This window comes from Choloepus didactylus, chromosome 6 (assembly GCF_015220235.1).
Source record: "Choloepus didactylus isolate mChoDid1 chromosome 6, mChoDid1.pri, whole genome shotgun sequence".
In the NCBI taxonomy this organism is placed as follows: Eukaryota; Metazoa; Chordata; class Mammalia; order Pilosa; family Megalonychidae; genus Choloepus; species Choloepus didactylus.
The window spans coordinates 146,413,731-146,437,232 of NC_051312.1; the positions used below are offsets into that span (position 1 = coordinate 146,413,731).

The 23,502-nt window shown below is 47.4% G+C and overlaps 1 protein-coding gene across 7 annotated transcripts in view; it reads right to left on the reverse strand.

Annotated features, from left to right (window-relative positions):
- KIRREL3 (kirre like nephrin family adhesion molecule 3) overlaps window positions 1–23,502 on the reverse strand; it is a 591,656-nt gene that overhangs the window by 89,400 nt on the left and 478,754 nt on the right. For 6 of the 7 annotated variants that reach the window (XM_037841920.1, XM_037841919.1, XM_037841922.1 and 3 more), the window contains 2 exons: window positions 10,838–10,987; window positions 6,229–6,378 (listed from right to left, as the gene is read on the reverse strand). In XM_037841920.1, coding sequence (XP_037697848.1) covers window positions 6,229–6,378; window positions 10,838–10,987 — 300 coding nt within the window. The remainder of the gene's footprint in view (window positions 1–6,228; window positions 6,379–10,837; window positions 10,988–23,502) is intronic. The other variant, XM_037841924.1, reaches the window with a different exon arrangement.

Below are 23,502 nucleotides of genomic sequence, written 5' to 3' on the forward strand. Positions count from 1 at the left end.
CATTTGGGGGTGATTGCAGCGTAATGAATGTGGCAGGAGACGGGCACACAGCATAAATGAGATACGGTACCTAAGACCAGGCCGAGGCCCAGGCAAAACATGCTTAATAAGGAGATAAGGAAATCAATTCTGCTTGTCTTCCCAGGCGTGAGTGCCCAGGAGGGGCCTGCAGGAATCGTGTCTTCCTGCCTCATTTGCCGGATGGGAAAGCTTCTCCAGGACAGAGTCTGATTCTCCAGGTGGGCAGCGTCACTCACTGGTGCCTTAATATTGCCAGAATAATAATATAAATACCAGTACAAATTATTATAATAACAGCCCTGCTGTGTATCCAACACTGTCCTGAGAAGGGCTTTACATACATTATTTCGTCGAATCCTCTCTCCAACCCTATAAAGGTGGGTGCAATTATTTCTCCCATTTTACATGCAGGGAAACTGAGGCACAACCTTGGTAAAGTGGCACAGCCAGGTTTCATGAGCAGGCGATCTAGCTTCCGGAATCCACGAGGCTGTATTGCTCCTCCAGACAAAACAAACAAAGTGCCACATGTATTTGGGGCTTACTATATGTCAAGGTCCATTCTTGCAGTGATGTTCTGTGGAAACCCTCACTGCGTCCTTTAATTTGCCGCCCTGTCCTGTTCCTTCAGTGCAGCAGCCATGGCAAACATTCACTGGGCACCTAGTTCATGTTCCAGGCTGTGCTAGGCATGAGGGATGCAAAGATGAGCAAGATGTCGTCCCCACCCCCGAGACAACCAGCGTGGGAAACACCCTCAATATACTGTGTTGAGTGCTGTGATTGAGATAAGAACAGAAGGCTGGGGGAGCACGGGCAGGGACAGTCAGGCCATGCGGCATTCCGGGAAGGCTTCCTGGAGGAGTTAATTACAAAGATGAATTAGCCAGGAGGAGAAGGAGGGAGGGTGTTTGGGGCAGAGCTGGCATGAGGGAAGGCGCGGAGACACGGGCAGCGGGGGAAGCTACTAGCTGGCTGTTTTTTGGAGCTAGGTGGGCCTGGGGCGGGGAGAAAGCAGGTGCCAGGCCTCAGAGGGCTTCGTGTGCCATGGCAGGGAGCTCGGGCTTTATTCTACAGAGATGCTTTCTCAGCTGTGAAGCCCCTGCCGCTCAGACTCTCCCCGGGCGACTTGCCTTTTTATGTCTGTGTGACTTGGTTGGAAGGTCGGTTTTAGAAATCAACTCTCTCCGGCTATTTCAGCTCAGCCTTCCCTTGCTGTGTGACCTTGAGTTATTCACTGTCCCTCTTTGGACTCTGTCTACCCAGAAGATTAGGGGATTGGGCATTAGGGGATGCTGCTAATGCTGTGGATTTGGGAGACCTCTGCCCTGCTGCTTCAGGGCAGATGAGCAGCAAAGGGAGCTTGGGTTTTTGAAAAACAAAACAAAACAAAACAAGTTAAGGACACATTCGGGCCTTATCTGTTTGCCCTTCATCATATTTGGGGCTTGGCATCATTTTTAAAGACACTGTTTGCATTGACTTAGACTCTAAGATTAAATAATTCACGTCGATTTAGGAAGATTTTTTTCTAGTGGGAGCCACAGACGCTAGAGTTAATATTAGAATGGGCATGAAGAAGAGAGAACTGAGAAGGGAGGCTGGGGAAATACCCTTTTAAATAATTTATTTGACAGCCAACCCCCCCCCCCCCACTTCTGATCCCCTTTACACTGCTCTACTGTTTCTTTTTCACAGCGCTGATTGCCATCTAACATCCTTTACAATGTGCGGGTGTGAGGTTTTCATTGTTTATCTACTGTCCCCACACTAGAACACAAGCTCCACTAGGGCAGACGGTTTTCTCTTTCATTCACTGATGAATCCCAAGCGACTCCATCAGTGCATGGCACATAATAGGTGCTCAGTAAATATCAGGCTATCAAATCCTTGGCACACATTTTCTTCCTGCTCTGGCACCCCCAAATCTTGGTTTCCAAATGTCCAGGCAGGTAGGATGATAAAGTGCAAAGATACTTACATCTCTGGCTCTGAAACAGTTTAGATATTTTCAACCCTGGGTCCCCGTAGGTGGGGAAAGGAGCAGTCTGCAGGCATGCGTGTGTGAATGTGTGTGTGTGTGCATGTGTGTGTGACTTTGAAGTAAATGGCACTTTACTGTTTATAGAGGAAGAGTGCATGTGATCAATTATACGGTTGGTCCTCACAACAATTCTATGGGATTGATATTTTTATTATCCCCGTTTTATAGATGAAGAGCCACAAACTCATTCATTCACTCGTTTTTGTACAGACAAGTGTTCTTGAGCATCTGTTCTGGGCTAAGTGCTGAGTATGGAGAGTTGAACCCAAGGGGCCCAGTTCCAGGCCTAAGGACCTCGCCTGAGGTCATGCAGTTATTAAGATGCCCGAGGGCCTTCTAATTCCCAGCCCAGGGCCCTGCCCACCACACCACGGTTCTGCACAAGTGTGCAGGGGTCCTACGACATCTGGCGAAGCTGAGTCTGCAGAGGGGAAGCTGGTTACAGAGGCCTTAGCAGGAAGCCAACTCCAGAATCCCAGGGCTGCTCAGAACATTGAGAGGTTGGCTAGCCCACCTTCCAGCCTTAAAGTGGGATCCCATCACACCACCCTGATCAATTACCTTCTATGCCTCAGTCACCACATGAGTCTGGGTTCCAATGGGTGATGAACCACTTTCCTAAACTAGTTGGTGCATTGGAAGTCATGACCTTCTGGGAGCTGGATAACTTTGTCTCGCCACCTCCCATTTACAGATAAGGAAAAGGAGACCCAGAGAGGTTGAGTAACAGGGCTGAGACCACACAGCTGGTTAGTGGTGGGACCGAGGCATGTGCCTCGAAGTCTGCTGCTGTTTCCATGATACTGTGATTCCTGACATGTTTGGGGAATCAAAAGGAGCTTGTCTTGACCTGGCCCAAGTCAAGGCATGGTCCTCAGCAGCTGGCTGGACCACAGCATGAGACAGCCTGACTTTGGGGTACCTGCTGCTATACATTCCATTAACCCGGCCTGGGGGCCCCTGGGCTTTGCCTTGCTCAGCTTCACAAGCTCAGCCCTCTCTCTCTCTTCCCCCTCTCATTCCCCTGCTCCCTCCCTCTGCCTCCTGGGATAGCAAATGCTCAGCTCCTTGTCTGATTGCATCTGAGAGCTGGAAACACAACACTAATTAATGTGTCTGTGACTCTGGCTTGGCTGCCGGGCGGAGTCCCCATCCCATCCCTGGAGCCCTGTGGGCTCGGTGAGCTGGCCCTCTGGCTTCTCCGAGCGGGCCGCAGGCAGATGCATATTTTAACAACGCACATCTGTTGGCCATATAATCTCTTGTATTTGCCCTCCTCACTTGGTGCTTTGATGGAAGACCCCCAGGGGGCTTCCCTCGATTCCAGCCAAAGTGTTTGCTTTGCAATTTTGCAGGAATACCATCTGATTCTGCTCTCACATCTTCTGCAGGTTCTAATCAGGCTCTTACTTTATTTAATTAAAAATCTATCTCAGGCAAATACAGACTAAATTAGGAAGCTCGCTCATTCCTGGAACGCAGGGAAGGCAACCCTCCCTCGGGGAATCGGCTGGAATGTGTTCCCAGGCTGAGATGTCACAGCCAAGCAGATGGTGTCTTGGTTGGGAGGCTGGCCGGGCCAGGCTGGAGAAACACCTCTCCCCACTGCTGGAAGAGAACTCTGTCCACCCACCACTGACCAGGGTCCAAGACCAGGCCTCCCCTTCCAGATGCTGGGTACACTGTGTCCTCAGGGTCTCCCTCCAGGGCAGGAGATGGGGCCCTAAATCATTGGAACTTGGCCAGGCCGGACCCCCAGGCAGAGCCTACAGGACCAGCTGTGGGTGAGGACCCAGGGTGGCCCAAGGAGGCACAGAGGACTGGAAACAGAGCCCGGGGTGGGCGTGGGGGTCTCTTTCTTGTCTGGGGTTCAGTTTGCTTATGAGGAATGGTTTCTGTGGGCCCTGAAGGAAAGTCTGATGGACACGTTGACTGCTCAGGCTCTCTTTGGGACCCTCAGGAACTACAGTGAGCACCCCCCCACCTCCCTCTTCTACCCATCTCCAGACTTGCATAAAACATCTCCCCCATGTAGGCAAACCGAGCTCTGTGCCCAGTGGGCAGCACCAGGCCAGGCCCCTGCAGAGGAATCAGGGGGTGTGAAGGCCTTTTCGATGTGACCCAAGAACCCATCCATTCACATCAGATTTGAGGCTCTGCTCTCAGGATCCTGGCTCCGAACCAGCTGGATGACGGAAATTCTGCTGGCATCTCAGAACATGGAGTCTTGCGCTGGGGTTGGAACATCTGGAGTCCATTTTGGATATTACGTAAGCTGTGTGACCTCATGGCAGTCCCTAGGCCTCTCTGAGTCCCAATTTCCTTATCTGTAAAACGTATGCAATAATCTAGACTTTGAAGAATTTGGACTTTGCTATTGCATTGAGTACACGATGGCTGGGTATTCCAGGTGATGCTCTGACACTACTTGAGGACGAGATGCATCTCCCTTGGATTTGAGGTCCTGGGAGAAGTCCGAGGAGGGGACGATGCTTAGGTTCCTCTTATTCTAGAACTTATGACACCCTCTAGCAGGGGTATGAGGCAGCAGAAGACAGATCCCTTTGAGGCTGGGGGCTGAGTAATTTCCAAAGATGAAGATCCTACAACTTCCCTTAGCAAATTGGTTCTGGCATTTTGCAACCCTTGAAATCAGAAAAAAATATCAGGTCCTACAAGTGCTCCTCCTTCCCTTCTCCAGCTCCTCACCCCAAGTTTCAGACCCATTCCCATTTTAGCCACCACCTCAGGACAAAGGAAGGCAGCTGTGTCTCCATCTAACACCCCAATCGCTCTTCTGAAGGTCCACTTCCGAGCCAGGGAATCCCAGGGAATTTACTCCTCCCTGCCGGATTTACTTCTCCTTCCTTTCATCGCAGGCCACAGGAGACTCAGAGTTGAAGAATGCTTCTGAGGCTGGACCTGAGTTCCTTCTCCCCGACTCAGGAAGCCCAGTGCAGGGATTGTCTTGTAAGTGATCCTCCTGGGCTTGTCAGCTTGGGATTTGGAATTATCTGTCTCCATGCGTTTGGCTGTGTAGATCTGAAGTTAACCCGGCATGCTCTTAAATATTTCATCTCTGAGCAGCGGGCGCCTTATCTGCCGGGCAAGCAGGCAGCGCTCCAGCTGCTGACCCTGTTGTTGGACCTTCGCGACGGCTGCTGGGTGGGATTGGACTGGTGGCTCCCACCACCGATGGGTGCAGGAAGAGGCAGTGAGGAAGGGGCCAGTTCTAGGGCAGAGCCACCTTGCTGTAACCCAGAGACCCTGGGCAAGGCCCTTTGCTTCTCTGAGCCCCCATTTCTCCTCTGGGGCTGCAACCCCTTCCCTGACCCAGCAGGTGGTGTCAGAAGCAGCTGAGATAACATGGTTGAGAAAACGTAGGCATGGGCAGTTTCTCTAAGTGCTATGGAATTGTGAGCTATTATTTCTTATGAGCCAGGCTTGGGTCCTGAGGTTCAGGGTCCGTAGTGACACCTGGCCTGTGGAGGGTTTGACACGGGCTGGCCTCTAAGTCAGAACCAGGCAGTTTAAGGTGTCACCATGCCCCTGTCATCACAAAGGAGTGGGACCTCTTGAGGCAGGATATCCCAGGGATACCAGGCTCCTGGGAAGCCCAGATGGAGGAAAGACCAAGGGGGAAAGATCTGATTTGGAATGAGGGCCTGAAATGGATCTTCCTAGGAACGACTTCATGCAGCCCTGTTCTCCACCCAAGAGTTGGGTGAGGGGTAGGGAAAGAGCAGGGGATCCCAAAATAATGGGGAGAGTCAATCTCAAGTCTGAATCTGGTGGGGGAGGTGGACAGATAGGGCTTTGTCAGCACCCAGAGGGAGAGCGATCATTTCAGAATGAAAGGACTCCAGGATGGGGTCCCCCAATAATGGCAGGACTGGGCCGTTTCTTCTCTGTATCTCTATTGCCCAACCCAGGGCCTGACACAGATCAGGTGCACAGAACCTGCTTTCTGAGGAATTCACAAGCCCTAATTAGCTCCCCAAGCTGGAGCGCAGCAGTTTGGGTCATTTGTCAGTCCAAAAGGGAGGCCCCCCGGTCTGGCCAGAAGGGACCCTTCAGGAGCCGAGTCTTTGGTGATTCCCAGGGCACCCCGTCTTTACCACCACGCCCCCTCCCCCGCCCCCCTCCTGCAGAGTGGTTCTTACCCAGGACGGTCAGGCGCGCGGGGCGGGACCGGATGGCGGCCTGGATGGCCTGGCACTCGTACACGGCGTCATCTTGCAGCTCCGCCCGCAGGATCTTCAGGTGATGCTCCCCCGACAGGTGGTTCCCTACCACCAGGTATTGTGGGTAACCTGTGGAGAGAGTAGGCAGGTCAAGGGGCGCTGGGTGGGGGTGGAGGAGACATTCAGGAAAAACTGGTGCTGCAATGGGAGGCCTGTCCAGGGGCTTGGGCGTAGCCTAGAGGTGGCTCAGGGCCCTGGTTTCCATGCAAGGAGCCTCACACCGTGAGTTTTCCCAGAGTGCTGGGGCAGAGGGCGTGTGTGTGCATGCACACCTATGTGCGTGTAAGGGTACTAAAGGTTTTAAGTTTAGGAAAGCTGGGGAAGCCGTTATTAGAGAGGGAAAGAGAGAGAGGAGCTTGAAAAGCTAAGGGTGGACCAACACACTGGCTTACTCCTTTGGAGAGTGGAAGGCTCAGTTTGGAGTTTTCCAAGCAGACATGCATTTTGGTAAGAAACACACAAAGGGACAGAGAGTAAAGCAGAGAAACCTAGGGAAGACAGAGTGGGGCAAAGTGAAGAAAGAAGAAGAGAGGAACAGGTGGAAAAGGCCCTACGGGTGACTTTTGGGGAGAAAGTTTTATTTCAGGAGGGGCCGGAAGTAGAAATCTCGGGCCCTCCCACGGATCTCAGGAGTCTTGGGCCAATTTGAACCCTAGTGGCCCTTTCCCAGTCTCTCCTAACACCCACCCCTGAGTCCCAGGGCTTGAAGAAACACTTGGGAGGGATTCAGGATGCTTAGGAATTTGGGGCCCCTTATACCATCGGTGATGAATAATAGATGAAAAAAAAGCTTGAAGATGATAAATCATTAATCAGCTTTCCTGAGGCTGTGTAGCGTTGAATATAAATGCCAACGTCAGTTTGGCAGGTCCTCTCCTCCTTGGGTATTGGGCCCTAAACTTTCTTAGTTTCCCCCAGCAGGATCTGCCCCTCCCCACCCAGCCCCTGTAAGCTGTGAATCTCCAACTGGAGGGCCCCCCCAGCCTCAGTACTTCTTATCCTAGACCCTTTTTCCCCTCAGAGGCCACCCTGCTGCCTCCACCCACCTCTTCAGCCCCAAACTGCCCCTCTTTCAGAAGGATGGGGCAAGTTCTTAGAAATGTACGCCAGGAGGAGGGGTGGGCACTGAGGACCTTTTGAAGAGAAGTCTAGCCCCCTGTCCCAGAGAGAGAGAGAGAGAGAGAGAGAGGTGTTCCCTTCAAATATCTCAAAGCTTCTTAGTGTGGGTTACGTGAGGTCATGTAGCTCCCAAGGACGGACATTAGCACCAACAGGCAGAATGAACATGGGAATATTGTAGGATTCTTCTTTTTTTTTAATCAGTGAGGTGTCCAGCAGTGATCTGGGCTATTGGAGGCTGCCACGTGTTCCCGTCACTGGCTGAATGGTCACCTGTCAGAGATGCTGCAGAGGAGAGCTCTACACTAGATGAAAGTTTGCTCTAGATGAGCTCTAGGGCTCCTTCCGCCTCTGTAAGTGAAGGGTCTCCTGGAGGTGGGGCAGGGTTCCCTGGGGGCCTGCGCCAGGGGCCATCAGCACTGGTCCCTGCTCAGTGGAGGTAGCTGGGGTCCTCTGCCACACTTGCCAACATGCTTTCCCTTAGGCCTCGTGTCTGCCTGGGTGCTGCTGTCACCGTCACGCCGTCCGATAGCCCTGCTCAACAGCTGTGCAGGCCTGGATGGAGATGCTCAAGAGGCAATCAGCCCTGCCCCTGAAAGCATGGCCCACCCCCCACCCGCCAGCCCTTCCTGCCCTCTGCTGAGCTTTGGGAAGGAGCCCGGGTAAGTGAAGCTGGCTCTTGCCAGCGCTGGGGCGAGGGGGTGAAAGTGGATTCCAGCCCAAGCCTCTCCCTGCTGTGGCTGCCCTCGGTGGAGCTGGCCCGCCACCCCCAGCCCCTCCAGCCCTCTAGATCCTGCTGTCTTGTGATTAGTCTTTGCTCTCCTGCAGGCTCCTTGGCTGAAGCTTGTGTTTTTGTTGTCTTGAAAGCTATCAGCAGCAGGATTTCGCTCTCATGAGCAGCTGAAAACATCAGTGATGGGTTTGTTTGTATTTGCCTAATTAGGTGATGAGCTGCAATGCTAGCGCAAGGACTGGCAGCGTCTTTGGAAAAACACAGACCAGAAATATAGATTCTAAGGAAGTTCCAGCTCTGTCTACGCTACACTCCTCCCTCTTGCTCCTCCTAGAGAAGGCAAAATTGTTGAGAGTCTGGGTACTAGTGATGAATTGCCTGGGTTCAAATGCCAGCTCTTTCCCCTCCTACTTCTGTTGCCTTGGGTGCCTTCAACTTCTTTGTGCCTCAGTTTCCTTGTTGGTAAAATGGGAATAATTCTAGTACCTCACAGAGTTATGGTGAAGATTAAATGGGATAATCTATATAAAGTGACTGGCACATAGCAAGCAGTCTATAAATTCTAGTTTAAATAAAACCAGCAGTGAGGTGGTGAAGCTTAAGAGGTCCCTGTCTTTAGAAGTGGGAGCAGACAGGGTATCTGGGTAGTTTGGGGGTGATGAATTAGCACTGAGATTGGTTATATGTTTGAGTCAATTTCTCTCTCAACTGTGACTTTGTTTACCTGTCAAATAAAAGGAAAAATCATTCTATATTTTTTCCCTCTGGATCATTGTAGATTTATGAGATAATGTCTGCAAAGTACTTGAGCTTCTTAGAAGAAAAATGTTCCATCAGTATGAGGGAGTGGATTTATAAATCATTTTCTTTGATTTTTCCAGCCTTATTGACCAGAAAGACATTTAGGTCTTTAAGGAGGGTATCATTTCTGGCAGACTGAATGGGACCAAGGAGTTAAAAACAGAAGTGGACAAGAGCCATGGCAGGCTAAAGTCCCACAACACTGGGCCTCAGTTTCCCTGTAGGAAAAATTTGCAGGATATAGTGCACCACAAATATTTGCTGGATTGAATTGACTCCTATTACTTTTACTTCCTTATCAGAGAAGCAAACAGCATTTATTGAGCATGTAAGTATTTATCATTTTCATGAAAATGCTATTTTTGAGTTGTGAGCAAATACAGGGCAAGGACTTTCCTAGGAGCTGATCACACTGGCTCTGGAAGGAGAGGAACAATCCTTCTAGAAGCAGAGTCTTGTTGGAGAGGAAGCCAACCCCAGTTTGTCTGAATTCATCTTTTTCCAGCACTTAGCAAGATCCAACTCTGCACCCCAGAAAGCTACTCCCTCGTTACCTTATAGAACTGGATGCCAGAGGGTCAATTTTCCATGAGGCAAAGACCACTCTATGACCCATTCATGGTTACCTGGGGCCTCCTCAGACCCCAGTCCCTGACTCAAGGCTGAAAACCACTGACCAGGCACCCAGACAGCCTCCTCAACGAGCCACGATGCCGAGCCAGGATGCCAGGCAACCCTCAGAGCCACCCTGAGCACGAGGGACTTTAGTTTGGGAAGGCTGTTCCATTCCCCCAGTTTCTCTAGGGCAAGGGAGTTCAGAGTCTCTCAAATTGGCCAGTTCCCATAACACTTCAACTTTATGGCAGCACAGTATATTTTGTAGATATTATTGTGTATTTTACCCAAGCTCAGCTAGTCTATAGCACTCAAACCCTGCAATGCTATTGACCATTGCTCTAATGTTTCCATATACGTTTTTGGCAAGACATAACTCACATTTTAAAATATTAATTTCCCAACCATCAATGTTCCTGAGTGCACTTCGATTTTTATTTTCCTGCAGCTGTGCACCACGAGAGAGGCAAAGCTAACTTCTCCATGGAAAACATATTTTTTCCCCTTGTCCTCCAAGCTCCCAGCCATTCATTCCCCAAATCACAGAGATGCCTGGATCCCTCGTTCTGGATTTTAAAGTTTATGCCAAGCTTAGCACAGAGCCTCACGCTTCCCCGCCCCAGGGGAGGCTCACAGTGGCTGATGGGTCAGTGATCAAGCGGATGATCCCATTTCTTTTCCTCCCCAGGGACAGGATGGATTAGAAAGACATCTGTATGGGCTTAGAGTGTTGACATTCAAAATAGTTAACAAATGGTGAGGCATGGGCACCAATCGGGGGAACAGGTGGCAGCCAGCCATTCACAACACGGGCGCGGCACCAGCTGATATCTGCCGAAAACCAGCCTGGGTGGGCCGAGCGAGGCTGGGGATTTATTTTATAAACCTCTTTCCTTCCCACAGCACGAGGGCTCCTAAAATCAACCAGGTGTCCCTGTGAGTTTTCCATGTTCTTGGCTCTCTTTAATGGATGGGAAGCCAGTGACTTCTCTTTCCTTACTAAATGATCACGACTTGGTAAGGGAGGGAGAAACTTTGGGCCAAGAAGCATGAGCACTTTAACTCTGGAAATTTGACTTTACATGAATCATGTTTGACTTTGGAGGTTCCAGTCTGAGCCCCAGAACTGAGGGTTCACTTCTAAGGCGCTACCAGTGGACTCTGGGCTCAGGCCTGCCTCTGCCCGCGTTGATGGAGGTGTGTGTCCCCTAGGAGGGGGGATGGTGGGGTGGCTGCGGCGGTGAGTTCGGGTGCACTCACTTGAGAGGTCCCTGCCCACGCCCAGAGCCAGGCCGTCTTTGATCCACAGAACGAAGCCATCGTACTCGGGGATGGCACACAGCAGGGTCACTGGCTGTCCGGACACCACCACCTGGTCCTGGGGCTGCTGGCTGAAGGAGTACACCTGGCCTAGGAGGGAGACAAGCAGAGCGGTCAGTCACTTGCAGAGAGTGATGCCCAGACGACTTTTCTCCCCTCTGCCCCATGTTATGGCAGCAGAGCTGAGGCCAGCCCAGGAGCCGAGTCCCCGGCTCCCCCCAGAGCACCTCACTTCCTGCCCCAGGGTCCAGGGATGAGATTATCAACCCCATTGTACAGGGTTTAGGAAATAGACAGTTTGGAGGTTAACACAATTGTTCAGGAAGCTGTTTAAGACCAACTTCCTAACTGGTCTCTGGCCCAGTTTCAGCCCCTGCAATTCCTCCTGCACAATGCAGTCAGAGAGATATTTCAAAATCACAAATCCGGTCAAGCCACTCGTGGGGCCAGAATCCTTTGAAGACCCCTTAGAGTTTCCAGGCTAAGCCCCAAACTCTGCAGCATGGGCATACGACTCTAGCCACTGCTCTTCTCCTTAATACTCACCTTGGAGCCCAGCTATCCACGCCCAGCCAGACCTTGGACATGCCCTTCCTTCTACCTAATTCCCTGGCTTGGTGCATCTCTCAACAACAGGGCAGAAGCAGGAGGGACCTCCAGGGTGAAGTGTCCCATGGGGGTTGTGTTTCAAGAAGGCAGAGGGAGTAGGGAGTGGTGTGGTTTTGGTTAAATCTGAGAATCCAAGAAATGTTTCTTAATAATGATTTTATTGTTTTTGTGGCTTCCAGATGGACCCAGGGCACATTCAGCAGGATGGTGTGGTGGTGCAGTTATGGCAGAATGTCCCAATGTGTCCTCCCTGCCCCTTTCCTCCAGCTTCACCATCACCCCCATACACACCTCAAAGCAAGACAGTCCTGAGCCATTTTTAAACAAACACACATAGTTCTTACAACGTCAGGCACTAGTCTAAGGCTTTACATTATTAATTTATTGCATCCTCTGACAATTGATGAGGTAAGGACTATTTTTATCCCTGTTTTCCAGTTGAGGAAATGAGACTCATAAAGTTGAAAAGTAGTTAACAGGAGCTGTACTGGTTATTATTTATCAAGTCTGGTGTATACTTAACTTTGTTTAGTTATTATGATAACAGCACTCATGACATAGTATTATCAACCCCACTGTTACAGGGTTTGGGAAACAGACAATTAGGAGGTTAACTAAATTGTTCAGGAAGCTGTTTAAGGGCAGAGCTAGGGTTGTATAAATCCTAATCTTTTTTGTTTTTTTTAAAATATATATTTAATTAGAGAAGTTGTAGGTTTACAGAAAAATCATGCAGAAAATAGAATTCCCATATACCACTCTATTATTAACACTGCATTAGTGTGGTACCTTTGTTACAACTGATGAAAGAATATTATTATAAGTGAACCATTAACTAGGGCCCATAGTTTACGTGAGGGTTCATTCTTGGTGTTGTACAGTCCTATGGTTTTTTCAAATTTTTATTCTAGTAATATATACATACAATTGAGAACTTTGCCTTTTTTTAAAAATTTTAATTCAGTTTTATTGAGATATATTCACATACCATACAATCATCTGTGGTGTATAATCAACTGTTCGCAGTACCATCATATAGTTGTGCATGCATCGCCCCAATCTATTTTTTGCACATTTTCCTTATACCAGAAAAAGTAAAAATAACAATAAAAACTAAAGCAAAGAAGAACACCCAAATCACCCCCCCATCCCACTCTATTTTTCATTTAGTTTTTGTCTCCATTTTTCTACTCATCCATCCATACACTGGATAAAGGGAGTGTGATCCACAAGGTTTTCACAATCACACTGTCACCCCTTGTAAGCTACATTGTTATACAGTCATCTTCAAGAGTCCAGGCTACTGGGTTGGAGTCTGGTAGTTTCAGGTATTTACTTCCAGCTATTCCAATGCACTAAAACCTAAAAAGGGTTATCTATATAGTGTGTAAGAACATCACCAGATTGATCTCTCGACTCCATTTGGAATCTCTCAGCCACCGAAACTTTATTTTGTTTCATTTCGTATCCTCCTTTTTGGTCAAGAAGATGAGAACTTTGCTTTTTAACCACAATAATTCAATGGTGTTAATTACATTCACAGTGCTGTGCTACCACCACCACCATCCATTGCCAAAACTTTTCCATCATCCCAAATAGAAATTCTCTACCAATTAAGGATGAACTCCTCATTCCCTACCATCACCCTGGCACCTGGTACTTATATTCTAGTTCTGACCCTAAAAATTTGCTTATTCTAGTTATTTCATATTGGTGAGATCATGCAATATTTGTCCTTTTGTGTCTGACTTATTTCACTCAACACGATGTCTACAGGGTTCATGCATGTTGTTTCATGCATCAGAACCTCACTCTTTTTTACAGCTGAATAATATTCCATTGTGTGTATATACCACATTTTGTTTATTCATTCATCTATTGATGGACCCCTGGACTGCTTCCATCTTTTGGCAATTGTGAATAGTGCCGCTATGAACATTGCTGTGCAAATATCTGTGTGAGCCCCTGCTTTCAATTCTTTTGGGTATATACCTAGAAGTGGGATTGCCAGGTCATATGGTAGTTTTTTATTTAACTTTCTGGGGAACTGCCAGACTGTCTCCACAGCGACAATACCATTTGCATTCTCACCAACAAAGAAAGAGTATTCCTATTTTTACACATTCTCTTTAACACTTGTTCTTTTCTGTTTTTAAAATAGTAGCCATTCTAGTGGGTATGCAACCGTATCTCATTATGGTTTTGAATTGCATTCCCCTAATGGCTAATGATGTTGAGCATATTTTCATGCACTTTTTTTTTTTTTTTTGCCATTTTTATACCTTCTTTGGGGAAATGTCAATTCAAGCATTTTGTCCATTTGTTCATTGAGTTTTTTTTCTGTTGTTGTTGAGTTGTAGGATTTCTTTATATATTCTGGATGTCAAACCCTTATCAGACATGTGGTTTCTAAATATTTTCTTCCCTTCTGTAGGTTGTCTTTTTACTTTCAGGATGCATTCCTTTGATGCACAAAAGTTTTTAATTTTGATGAAGTCCCATTTATCTATTTTTTCTTTTGTTGCTCATCTTTTTAATGTAATGTATAAGAAACCATTGCCTAACACAAGTTCTTGAAGATATTTCCCTATGTTTTCTTCTAGAAGTTTTATAGTTTTGGCTCTTATATTTAGGTCTTTGATCCATTTTGAGTTAATTTTTGTATATGGTGTGAGGTAGGGGTCCACCTTCATTCTTTTGCATATGGATATTCAGATTTCCCAGTGCCATTTACTGAAGAGACTATTCTTTTCCAATTGGAATGGATTTAGCATCCTTGTGAATATCAATTGGCCATATTTTTGAACTCTCAATTTGATTCCATTGGTCTAGGTATCTGTTTTTGCATCAGTACCATGCTGTTTTGATTACTGTAGCTTTGTAATAAGTTTTAAAATTGTGAGACCTCTAACTTCTTTCTTCTTTTTCAAGATGATTTTGGCTATTTGGGTCCCCTCACTCTTTCAAATGAATTTGATTATTGGTTTTTCTATATCTGCAAAGAAGGCTGTTGGAATTTTGATTGGGATTGAACCGACTCTGTAAATCACTTTGGGTAGAATTGGTATCTTAAGAATATTTAGACTTTCAATTCATGAATACAAATGTCCTCCCATTTATTTATGTCTTCTTTGATATCTTTGATCGCTTTGTAGTTTTCTTTGATTTCTTTGATTGCTTTATAGTTTTCTATGTATGAGTCCTTTACAACCTTGCTTAAATTTATTCGTAGATATTTGATTGTTTTAGTTGCTACCGTAAATGGAATTTTTTCCTTGATTTTCTCTTCAGATTGTTCATTACTAGTGTATAGAAAGACTACTGATTTTTGTGTGTTGATCTTATACACCACCAGTTTGGGGAATTCATTTATTAGCTCTAGTAGCTTTATAGTGTTATTTTAGAATTTTCTATACATAGGCTCATGTCATCTGCAAATAGGGAAAAGTTTTGCTTCTTCTTTCCAATTTGAATATCTTTTATTTCCTTTTCTTCCCTAACTGCTCTGGCTAGAAATTCCAGTGCAGTGTGGAATGCAGTGGTGACAGTGGGCACCCTTGTCTTGTTCCAGATCTTAGAGGGAAAGCTTTCAGTTTTTCACCATTGAGTATGATGTTAGCTGTGGGTTTTTCGTATATGTCCCTTCTCATGTTGAGGAAGTTTCCTTCTATTTCAGTTTTCTGAGTGTTTTTTACAAGAAGGGGTATTGGATTTTTTCAAATGCCTTTTCTGCATCAATTGAGATGATCATGTATTTTTCCCCTTTGTTCTCTTAATGTAGTGTATTACATTTAATTGATTTTTTAATATTGAACCATTCTTGCATACTTGCAATAAATACTACATGATCATGGTATGTGGTTCTTTTAATGTGCTGTTGAATTCAGTTTGCTGGTATTTTGTGAGGGTTTTTGCATCTGTATTCATAAGGGATACTAGCCTAAAATTTTCTTTTCTTGTGATATCTCTATCTGGCTTTGGTATTAGGGTGATGTTGAACTCAGAATGAGTTAGGGAGTGTTCCCTTCTCTTAATTTTTTGGGCAGAGTTTGAGCAGGGTTGGTGTTAATTTCTCTTGGAATGTTTAGTAAAATTCACCAGTGAAGCCATATGGTTTTGGGCTTTTCTTTGTTGGGAGGCTTTAGATTACAGATTCCATCTCTACTTATTAGTGGTCTGTTGAGATCTTCTATTTCTTTTGGAATCAGTGTAGTTAGTTTGTGTGTTTCTAGGAATTTGTTCATTTCATTGATTATCTGATTTGTTGGTGTACAGTTGTTTATAGTATGCTTTTATAGTCCACTTTATTTCTGTGGAGTTGGTAATTGCCCCTTTTCATTTCTGATTTCAGTTATTTGTGCCCTCTCTTTTTTTTCATGGTATTTATTTTTCCATTCTTTAATTTGCTACCTCTTTGTGTCTTTGAATTTAAGGTGAGTCTTTGGTATATAGCTTAAATTGGGTCATGCTCTTTTATCCACTCTTCCAATCTCTGTCTTTTGACTGGAGAGTTTAACTCATTTGCATTTCAAGTAACTACTGATAATTCAGGCTTTTCTCCTATCATTTTGTTATTTGGTCTTTGTAAGTCTTAAATGCTTTCCATCCTTCAATTTTTCCATTAATACCTATTTTCATATTTGTTTGATTTTTATTATTGTACCATTTTGAGTTCCTTCTCATTTCTCTCAGTACATATTTTTCATGTATTTTTTGTGGTTACCCTGGGGGTAAAATTTGAAGGTGGCCAAAATCTTTTTCCCCATAGCTTTGCAACCTTTATGCAAATTTGAATAGGGTCACCCTAACCACAGGTACCTACAGGGCTTAATTTTAACATCATAAATCTGTAACAATCATGTTTGATTTTATAACAACTTGACTTCAATGGCATATACATATACTGTTCTTATACCCCTCCATCCCCCCAACCTTATGTTGTACTTACTGCAAATTATATTTTATACATTGTTGAAAACCACAGAGTTGTCATTACTTCTTATGCATTTGCATGGTGGAGCTGGGGTTTGAGATGTGGTCTATCTGACTTCTGAGCCCTCATCCTTTCCCCAAAACCCTGCCCTACAGATGCAGATATGAAACAGGGGTTGATGTGAGGAAAACGTGGAACTGTTGGGTTGGCTGCTGCTGCGACCCCTTCTCTCCCACCCCAAAGATTCAGGGGCAGCCATAGAGGACACCAGCGCCATACTGGAGACCCCAAACCCCAGATAGAGCTGGGCCATCAGCAGCAGAAGGCCCAAGTAAGGGAGAAATTGGTGCGTGCAAACAGAGGGGAGCTGGGGATGGTGGTGGAGAGTGTGCAGGAGGGCTACAGCTCCACATCAGAGAGACCGCAGGGAGGAAGGAGCTGAGTTCACAACCTGATGAGATCCCGGCTGGGTCCCTGAGGAGTCTCATTAAAAATCAAATTGGCCTTGAATTGTGGGAGTAACAGTTTTTATTCTGATGAGAGCTTTACAAATTAGATTTCATAGGACATTTTAATCAGCTATGTGTGGTGGGTTTTTTATTTTTTCTTTCTGTCTCTTCAAGTTCTCAGTTGTAATTAGACTGTTTATGGCACCAAAAGAAAAGAGAAGAGCAGGGAAGAGATGAGAGAGGAGAGAGAAGAGAGGAGAGATTCTAGAGACAGCAAGAAAGGGGATAACTGAGGAGAGAAAGAGAGAAGGAAGGGAGCAGAAGAGAAAGGAAAGAGAGCCAGAGACAGAGAGGAAAGACGAAGAAAGGAGAGGCAGTGGAGAAGGGCATGAGAGGAGAGAGATGGGGGATATGGTAAAGAGAGAGAGAGTGTGAGGGGGAGAATATTCCTTCCCTCTTCTCTTTTCTCTTCACTCTAATGATGACTTCACAGCTCATTCTTTTATCTCCAGATCTTTCTTGCAAGAAGGACAATGTCAAGGCAGCAGCAATAGCTGCTAAAGATTGTGTTATCAGAGAGAATTATCAGGTTGTCAGTCAGGAGCTGAGGGGGTTATAACGAGAAGGCCTTAAACAAAGTGCTGCCCCAAACCTCTGAAAAATGTCCTTGATTAGGAGGACATACGGTGGATAACTGTCCCGCCCCCCACCTATTTCCAAATCATTCTCTTTTTGGGGCAGGGGGGAGGGTTATTTTTCTAACTGACAATTTTCCTTCTTGATCTGATTTTAATTTTTGCACATAATATTTCAGTCACTACAAATCTTTTTTTTTCCTTCAAACCAACGGAATGGTTTTCTTTTTTTCCCAACAGAATCTTAAACTGAGTGTCACTCTAGAGTGGATAAAAGTCGAGGTGTTGGGGATGAAGGGGAGGTGGAGGGAAGGACCCACTTTCTGTTTGCTAACGGAGCAGACCTCAAGGCCTCTTCTTTGGGCTCAAGAGTTCCTAAGAATACAGTTTGTGGCCATGGATATAGTTATTGTCACAAAGAATGCTCCTTACTCCCTCCCTTGGTCCCTGGGTCTGTTTTCTAGCCCCCATTTCTTTTCTAGTTCAAAGAAGTGAACTGTGAAGGAGGCCTGGGTTTATTTTTTATGACCTCCTCCATATTATATTAAGTAGACAGTAAGGTCCCGAAAACACTTGTTTATCCAGCACACGTTTATTGAAACCTGCTATGAGGCAGGCACTGTGTTGAGTCTTGGGAGAAGCACAGGTGATGGAGAACTGGTCCAACCCCAGGGAGATTACTTCTGCACTCCCTGTCACATCTGGGCAACTCTGAGCAGCACCCAGGATGCCCTTCATTGACTCAACACACCATGCACCGTTCATTACAGTTTTTCCATCTCCATTTCCCATTTTGTCCAACAACATTCTCCCGATGTGAAGCCTGGCAGTCGGTGTGGCCTCCCCTTTAATGTCACCATCACCAAGTCTGTCCCAGTCTTTCTCTGAGATTCACCCTTTCTTCTCTACTGTTAATGCTGCAACCCAAAGTCCAGGCCCTCATCACATCAACATGGTTTGTTTCAACAGACTCTCGATGCTTTGTTCTCCCTATCCATCTAAGTTGCTGGTCCAGTTTTGTTTTCCCAAATCAACACTTTTCTCATGCTTTTGCTTGTTTCAAGGGGTGGAATTTCGAGCGGTTGCCACTGTTTGCAGGATGTCACCCTATCTCCTGTCCGAGATGATAATCTTCAAACTCAGACTCCCTTCTCCCTGGCTGCTCAGCAGACCCTGTGCTGGCTGTTTACTGACGTCACCCACCCCCAATATTCACCGCTCCATCATTCTATGATGCACCACCACCTCTCGTCCCCCACCCCCACCCCAACCAAACCCTGCCCATCACCAAAGGTCCAGTTCTCATCCCATGAACTTTGCACTTCCATCACCTGGAGGAGGTTTTCCTTTCTTTTTCCTTCCCTCCTCACTTTCCCCATTTTTCTTCTCTTCATTTCCCTCAATGTCTTCAAGACTTCAACGAGCACCTACCATATGTCAGAGACACCGAAGAAAATAAAATAAACAAGAAGCAGAGTGTAAGTTCCTTGAGGGAAGGACCATGGCCATCTCTTCCTTGTTGCAGTCTCTGTGCCTAGCCCAGTGCATAAACATTGACTGAATCACTGTTAAATCTGACTGTGCACATGCAGCTTACCTATTAATATATAGTTTGCATCCTGAGATCTATGGTCACTGTCAAAAGAGTTTTTGCACGATAAACTACTGAGTAGGCAGGCATTGCACTGAATGCAACACATGCAAGGAGTGAGGTGAGAAATAAAGGGGAAGGGCCACACTTTACAGGAGAATTAGTAACTGCAATATCTGAGGACTTTTTTGAGTTATTCTTTGAATTTCAACTCTATGCCAGATCTTTAAATGTGTACATCATACCTACAATGTGAAGTAACCGTCATCACACACATTACAGATGAACCAAAGCTCACAAAATGAAGTGACTGCCCAAGGGAACCAGGTTAACCCAGGTGTAATTCAAACCCAAGAGCTTCCAATTGCTGACTGTGATTTTTTTTTTTTTTTTTTTTTGCCTCTATCCCATGTTGACTATTGAATTAAGGGCCTGGAACTAGGCTTTAGATTCTCAAAGATGCATTCATTCCACCAATCAGGCAGCCTCCTCAGCTTATCTAGAGAGGTAGAAGATCTTTGGAGTGAAAAATGGTTTCTTGGTTCTTCCCCAAGTTTAGGAAGCATCCTTCCCAGTTGTTGGTGAACTACACCCAGTTATGTTGAGGGTAGAGTCCAGTACTAACAACCAAAGGGGAGTGCAAAAGAAAGGAAGGGCAGTAATGGTGTTATCATTATATAAATAATTGCATATTATAAACAATACTATCTTATTGTTATAAAATTCATAATAGCTAACTTTTGTTGACTTTCAAATATGTATTAAGAGCTGTATGTGGATTATTCTATTTAATTCTCTCAGCCATCCTGGGAGTTAGGTGCCCTATTAAACCCAGGTGAAGGTGAGGCTGGAAATTGATACTATGTCCGGGGGCTCAGGGGGACTGAGGGATTGAGAAGGGGAACCAACCCCAGTAGATTTGTTTCAGAGCCACACCTTGTCTGAAGGTCCTCGTCTGAATCTTACAGACTTTATTCCACAGTCCTTGTCTAGCTGGGGAACTCATGGTCTTGCTTGGGAGGTCAAAAGAACCCTCCTGGGACGTCTCTCTCCCTCTGCCTTTGGTCAATACTGAGAAGTCTTGAGGGAACTCACAAAGGAGGATGTGAGCAAGCTTTTCATAGGTTCGGTGTGTAATGACCTCATGGACATTGTGCTCTGGGTACATCAGGGTCAGGGAAGCTTCTGGAGAAGGTAAGTAGGCTGATTGCCACAGAACCCCTCACTTCCTGCACCATTTGGACTGGGTGAGCCCTTCAGGATGGAGGTAGAAGGTGGAGTGGTAAAGGATGAGGCTCGGTAACCAGATTGACCTGGGTGGCACCTCTGTGAACCTACCGAGCCTCAGTTTTCCTATCTGTGTAATGGGGATAATGATACCCACTTCAGAAAGCCAGTGGGGAGACTGAGTGAGGATGCACATGAGTAATTTAGCCCAGAGTCTGGCTCACAATCATTGATCAGAGGAAATCGGTCATTCCCATCAAACTCTTTCCTGATCCTCCCCGTCTTCCAAAGCTGCCCTCACCATGAGCTGAGCTGCCGAGCTCCACGCGGGTGGGTAGCATGACCTGAACAGAAGACAGCTCTCTATTGACAGTGACAGGGAGGCCAGGTGGGCCTTTAGTGCCCAGTGACTTATCCAGGAGACAGGTTTTCACTATAAACAAGAACAAACTCTCCTCTTTGCAGGAGGACCACGGTTTAGTTTCCTTGTGTTCTCAGCTAGGTCTCAAGTCTCGGGTAGGTTTGGGATGGCTAAGCACGGATGTTGGAGGCAGCTGGCTGGCTGTTGAGAGCCATGCCCTGGTGGGGGGATGCTGGGGAGGGGGATCTTCAGGCCAGAGAGGAGGTGGAAGGAACTGGCTCACCTGGCTGCAGCTGGCTGGTGGGCTTGGTGGGATGGGGGTGGGATGTCTCCTGGGCCAGTGACAACAGTCTTGTTTCCATGTCTGACTTGCATTAAATTAGCTTCCATTTGTAAAAAAGGCTGTGTGTGTGTGTGGCATATGTGTATGTGTGAGTGTGCCATGCAAGGTGTGTAAGTGTAGTGTGTGCACACGTGTGTGTATGTGTGTGCATGTGTGCATAGCATGTGTGGTGTGTGGTGGGTGTGCTGTGTGTGGTGTGTGGTTGTGCATGGTGTGTGTATGCACATACCCCGGGGCAGAGCAGTGGAGGGGACCCGGATGGAGACATTTTGGGACGCTTCCCCCTGGAGGCTGGGGGAGCTGCCTAGATCCTGTCAGAAGGATGGCCCTGCAGAACTGGGGCCCCAGAGACTCTGAGTTCAAGTCCCACAGTCTGTGAGTCCTCCTTGCACCACCTGGCCACCAACTCTCCAGGGGGACGTTGGCCACCACGTGGGGACGATGAAGACGGCTGCTTCTGCCCCTGAGCTGGGAGGCGAGGTTCCCTCAAGATGCTGCACTGGCGGTCAGCTTAGAGCCTGGGCCCACAGGCTTCCTGAGCGGTGCTCTGTGTAGCAGGCGGGGTCTCCTTGCGCCTTCTGGGCGGGGAAGGATGCAGAGCAGGGCCAGCCCTGCTGGGCCAGGGGTGCACCAGCTTCCCTGGCGCGGCTCTGAGCCAGGGAGCGTGGACAGGTGTGGGCAGGTGTGGGCAGGTGGGGGGGGGCACGTGGGAAGCCATGGGGGCAGGGGCAGACAGCGCCCTCCGTTGTTGGCCACGGCCCCCTCCGCCACCCTTGCTAGTTGTTCCCTCCCTCCTCTGTTCTTTGCCCTGGACGGCTGCTTCTCTCCTGTGACTTCTCCAGAATATTTTTCTCAAAAGCTTACGATGATCTCCCACCCTTCCTCACCTCATCAGCCGACCAGGCTCCCTGAAGGGGCTGCCCCTCACAGCCGTGTTGCACCCCCTCACCGTGAGCTCTTTTCAGGGACTTGCAGGCACTCAGCTGGCTCAACCCCGTCCCACCTGGCTCTGGGAAGTCTCCACTGTTTTCCAGTAAAAGCAGAGAAAATGCTGAAGACCCCACGATTCTCTGTGAGGCCGCATGCCTCAGGCCCTTGGTTAGAGTCCTCCCCTCACTTCCTGGTTATTTCCTGAGAAGGGAAGGGGCCTTTTGCCATGGAAAGCTGAGGTTATATGCACTGAACCATCCAGAGTGATGCACCAGAGCTGTGAACCCGAGACCTGGCATAGCCTTGGTGTGTGTGTGAATGTGCATGTGTGTGTGCATGTGTGTGTGCAACTGTGTGAGTGTGCATGTGTGTGCATTGTGTGTACGTGTGTGAGTGTGCGTGTGTGCCTGTGCGTGGGTGTTAGTGCAGCTGAATGAATTGGGCCCCAGTTTCTGTCCCTCCTCCAGCCAGGAGCTTTTCTGCTTCTATTCCTTCTCTGCCAATTAAGATTTTTATTGAACAAATTCTTCTGATTCTCACAGAATGTTTGAAGGCCTCCAATCGAGAAACTTTTAAGGGGATTTTTTTTTTTCTGGAACTAAAACTCGAGCTGAGGAGGCCAATGGGAAGGTGGTGGGAATCTTTGTGTCTTCTGGGCCGCTCTTCTTTCACCTTCTCCACTTACTCCTCTGCCCCTCTTCTCCCAAAAGGAAATGGTGATGCTCTCTACAGGCCCAGGCCCCCTTCTCTGTCAGGATCATCCCTGAGATCTATTGACAGGTCTGGGGTCTGGGGGATCTTGTAGATTCCAGGAGTCTATGGTGCTGGGGTCTGACCCCAGGTCTGGGGGTGTGTGGAACGGGTAGGAAATGGCCTGCTGTCCCTGTGCCTGTGGTGGCTGGGAGCCATCTCATGCTGCTTGGAGAAGCCACAGTGCTCACCACCCCTGCCCTCTGCTGCCCACCATTATCAGCCCTAAACCTTTTGGGGACACATTCTGGTAGTCTAATGTCCCAGCCCTATAGGCATCCAAGTTTGCTCCTCTCCTGCAGCCACTGTCTATGATAGTCTGTGTGGGTCTATGGTGGGGAGATGCAAGCTGTCTACAAGTCAGCGTGGACTTGTGGTTAGAGCAGGGGTTCGGGGCTGTGTGGTGTGACTGAGGAGGTGCAGACTCAGCTCTGGAAGCTGAAGTGGGGTGCAGAGGGTGCTGACAGCCTCCTGGGTCCCCTGCAATCAGCCCTCATTCGATCCACCCTTGGATCAGAGGCGATCGATTGGGAGACCCCTCTCTCCCCGACTCCCAGACTGCACCCTGTGGCATCAGTGAGAGGAGGTGAACACTGGGTTTAGTGTTCATCTCGGCTGGAGCTAAGGGGCAGGAAATTTGGGAATGCTGTTCCCCTGGCTGGGGCCCAGGCAGAGTATGAGCTCTCCATTCCTCTGGATGCCACCCCTATACCAGAATAGTGCTGTGAGCCAGCGGGAATCCTGCCTACTTCTGCTCTCTGTATGTTCTGTGAAACT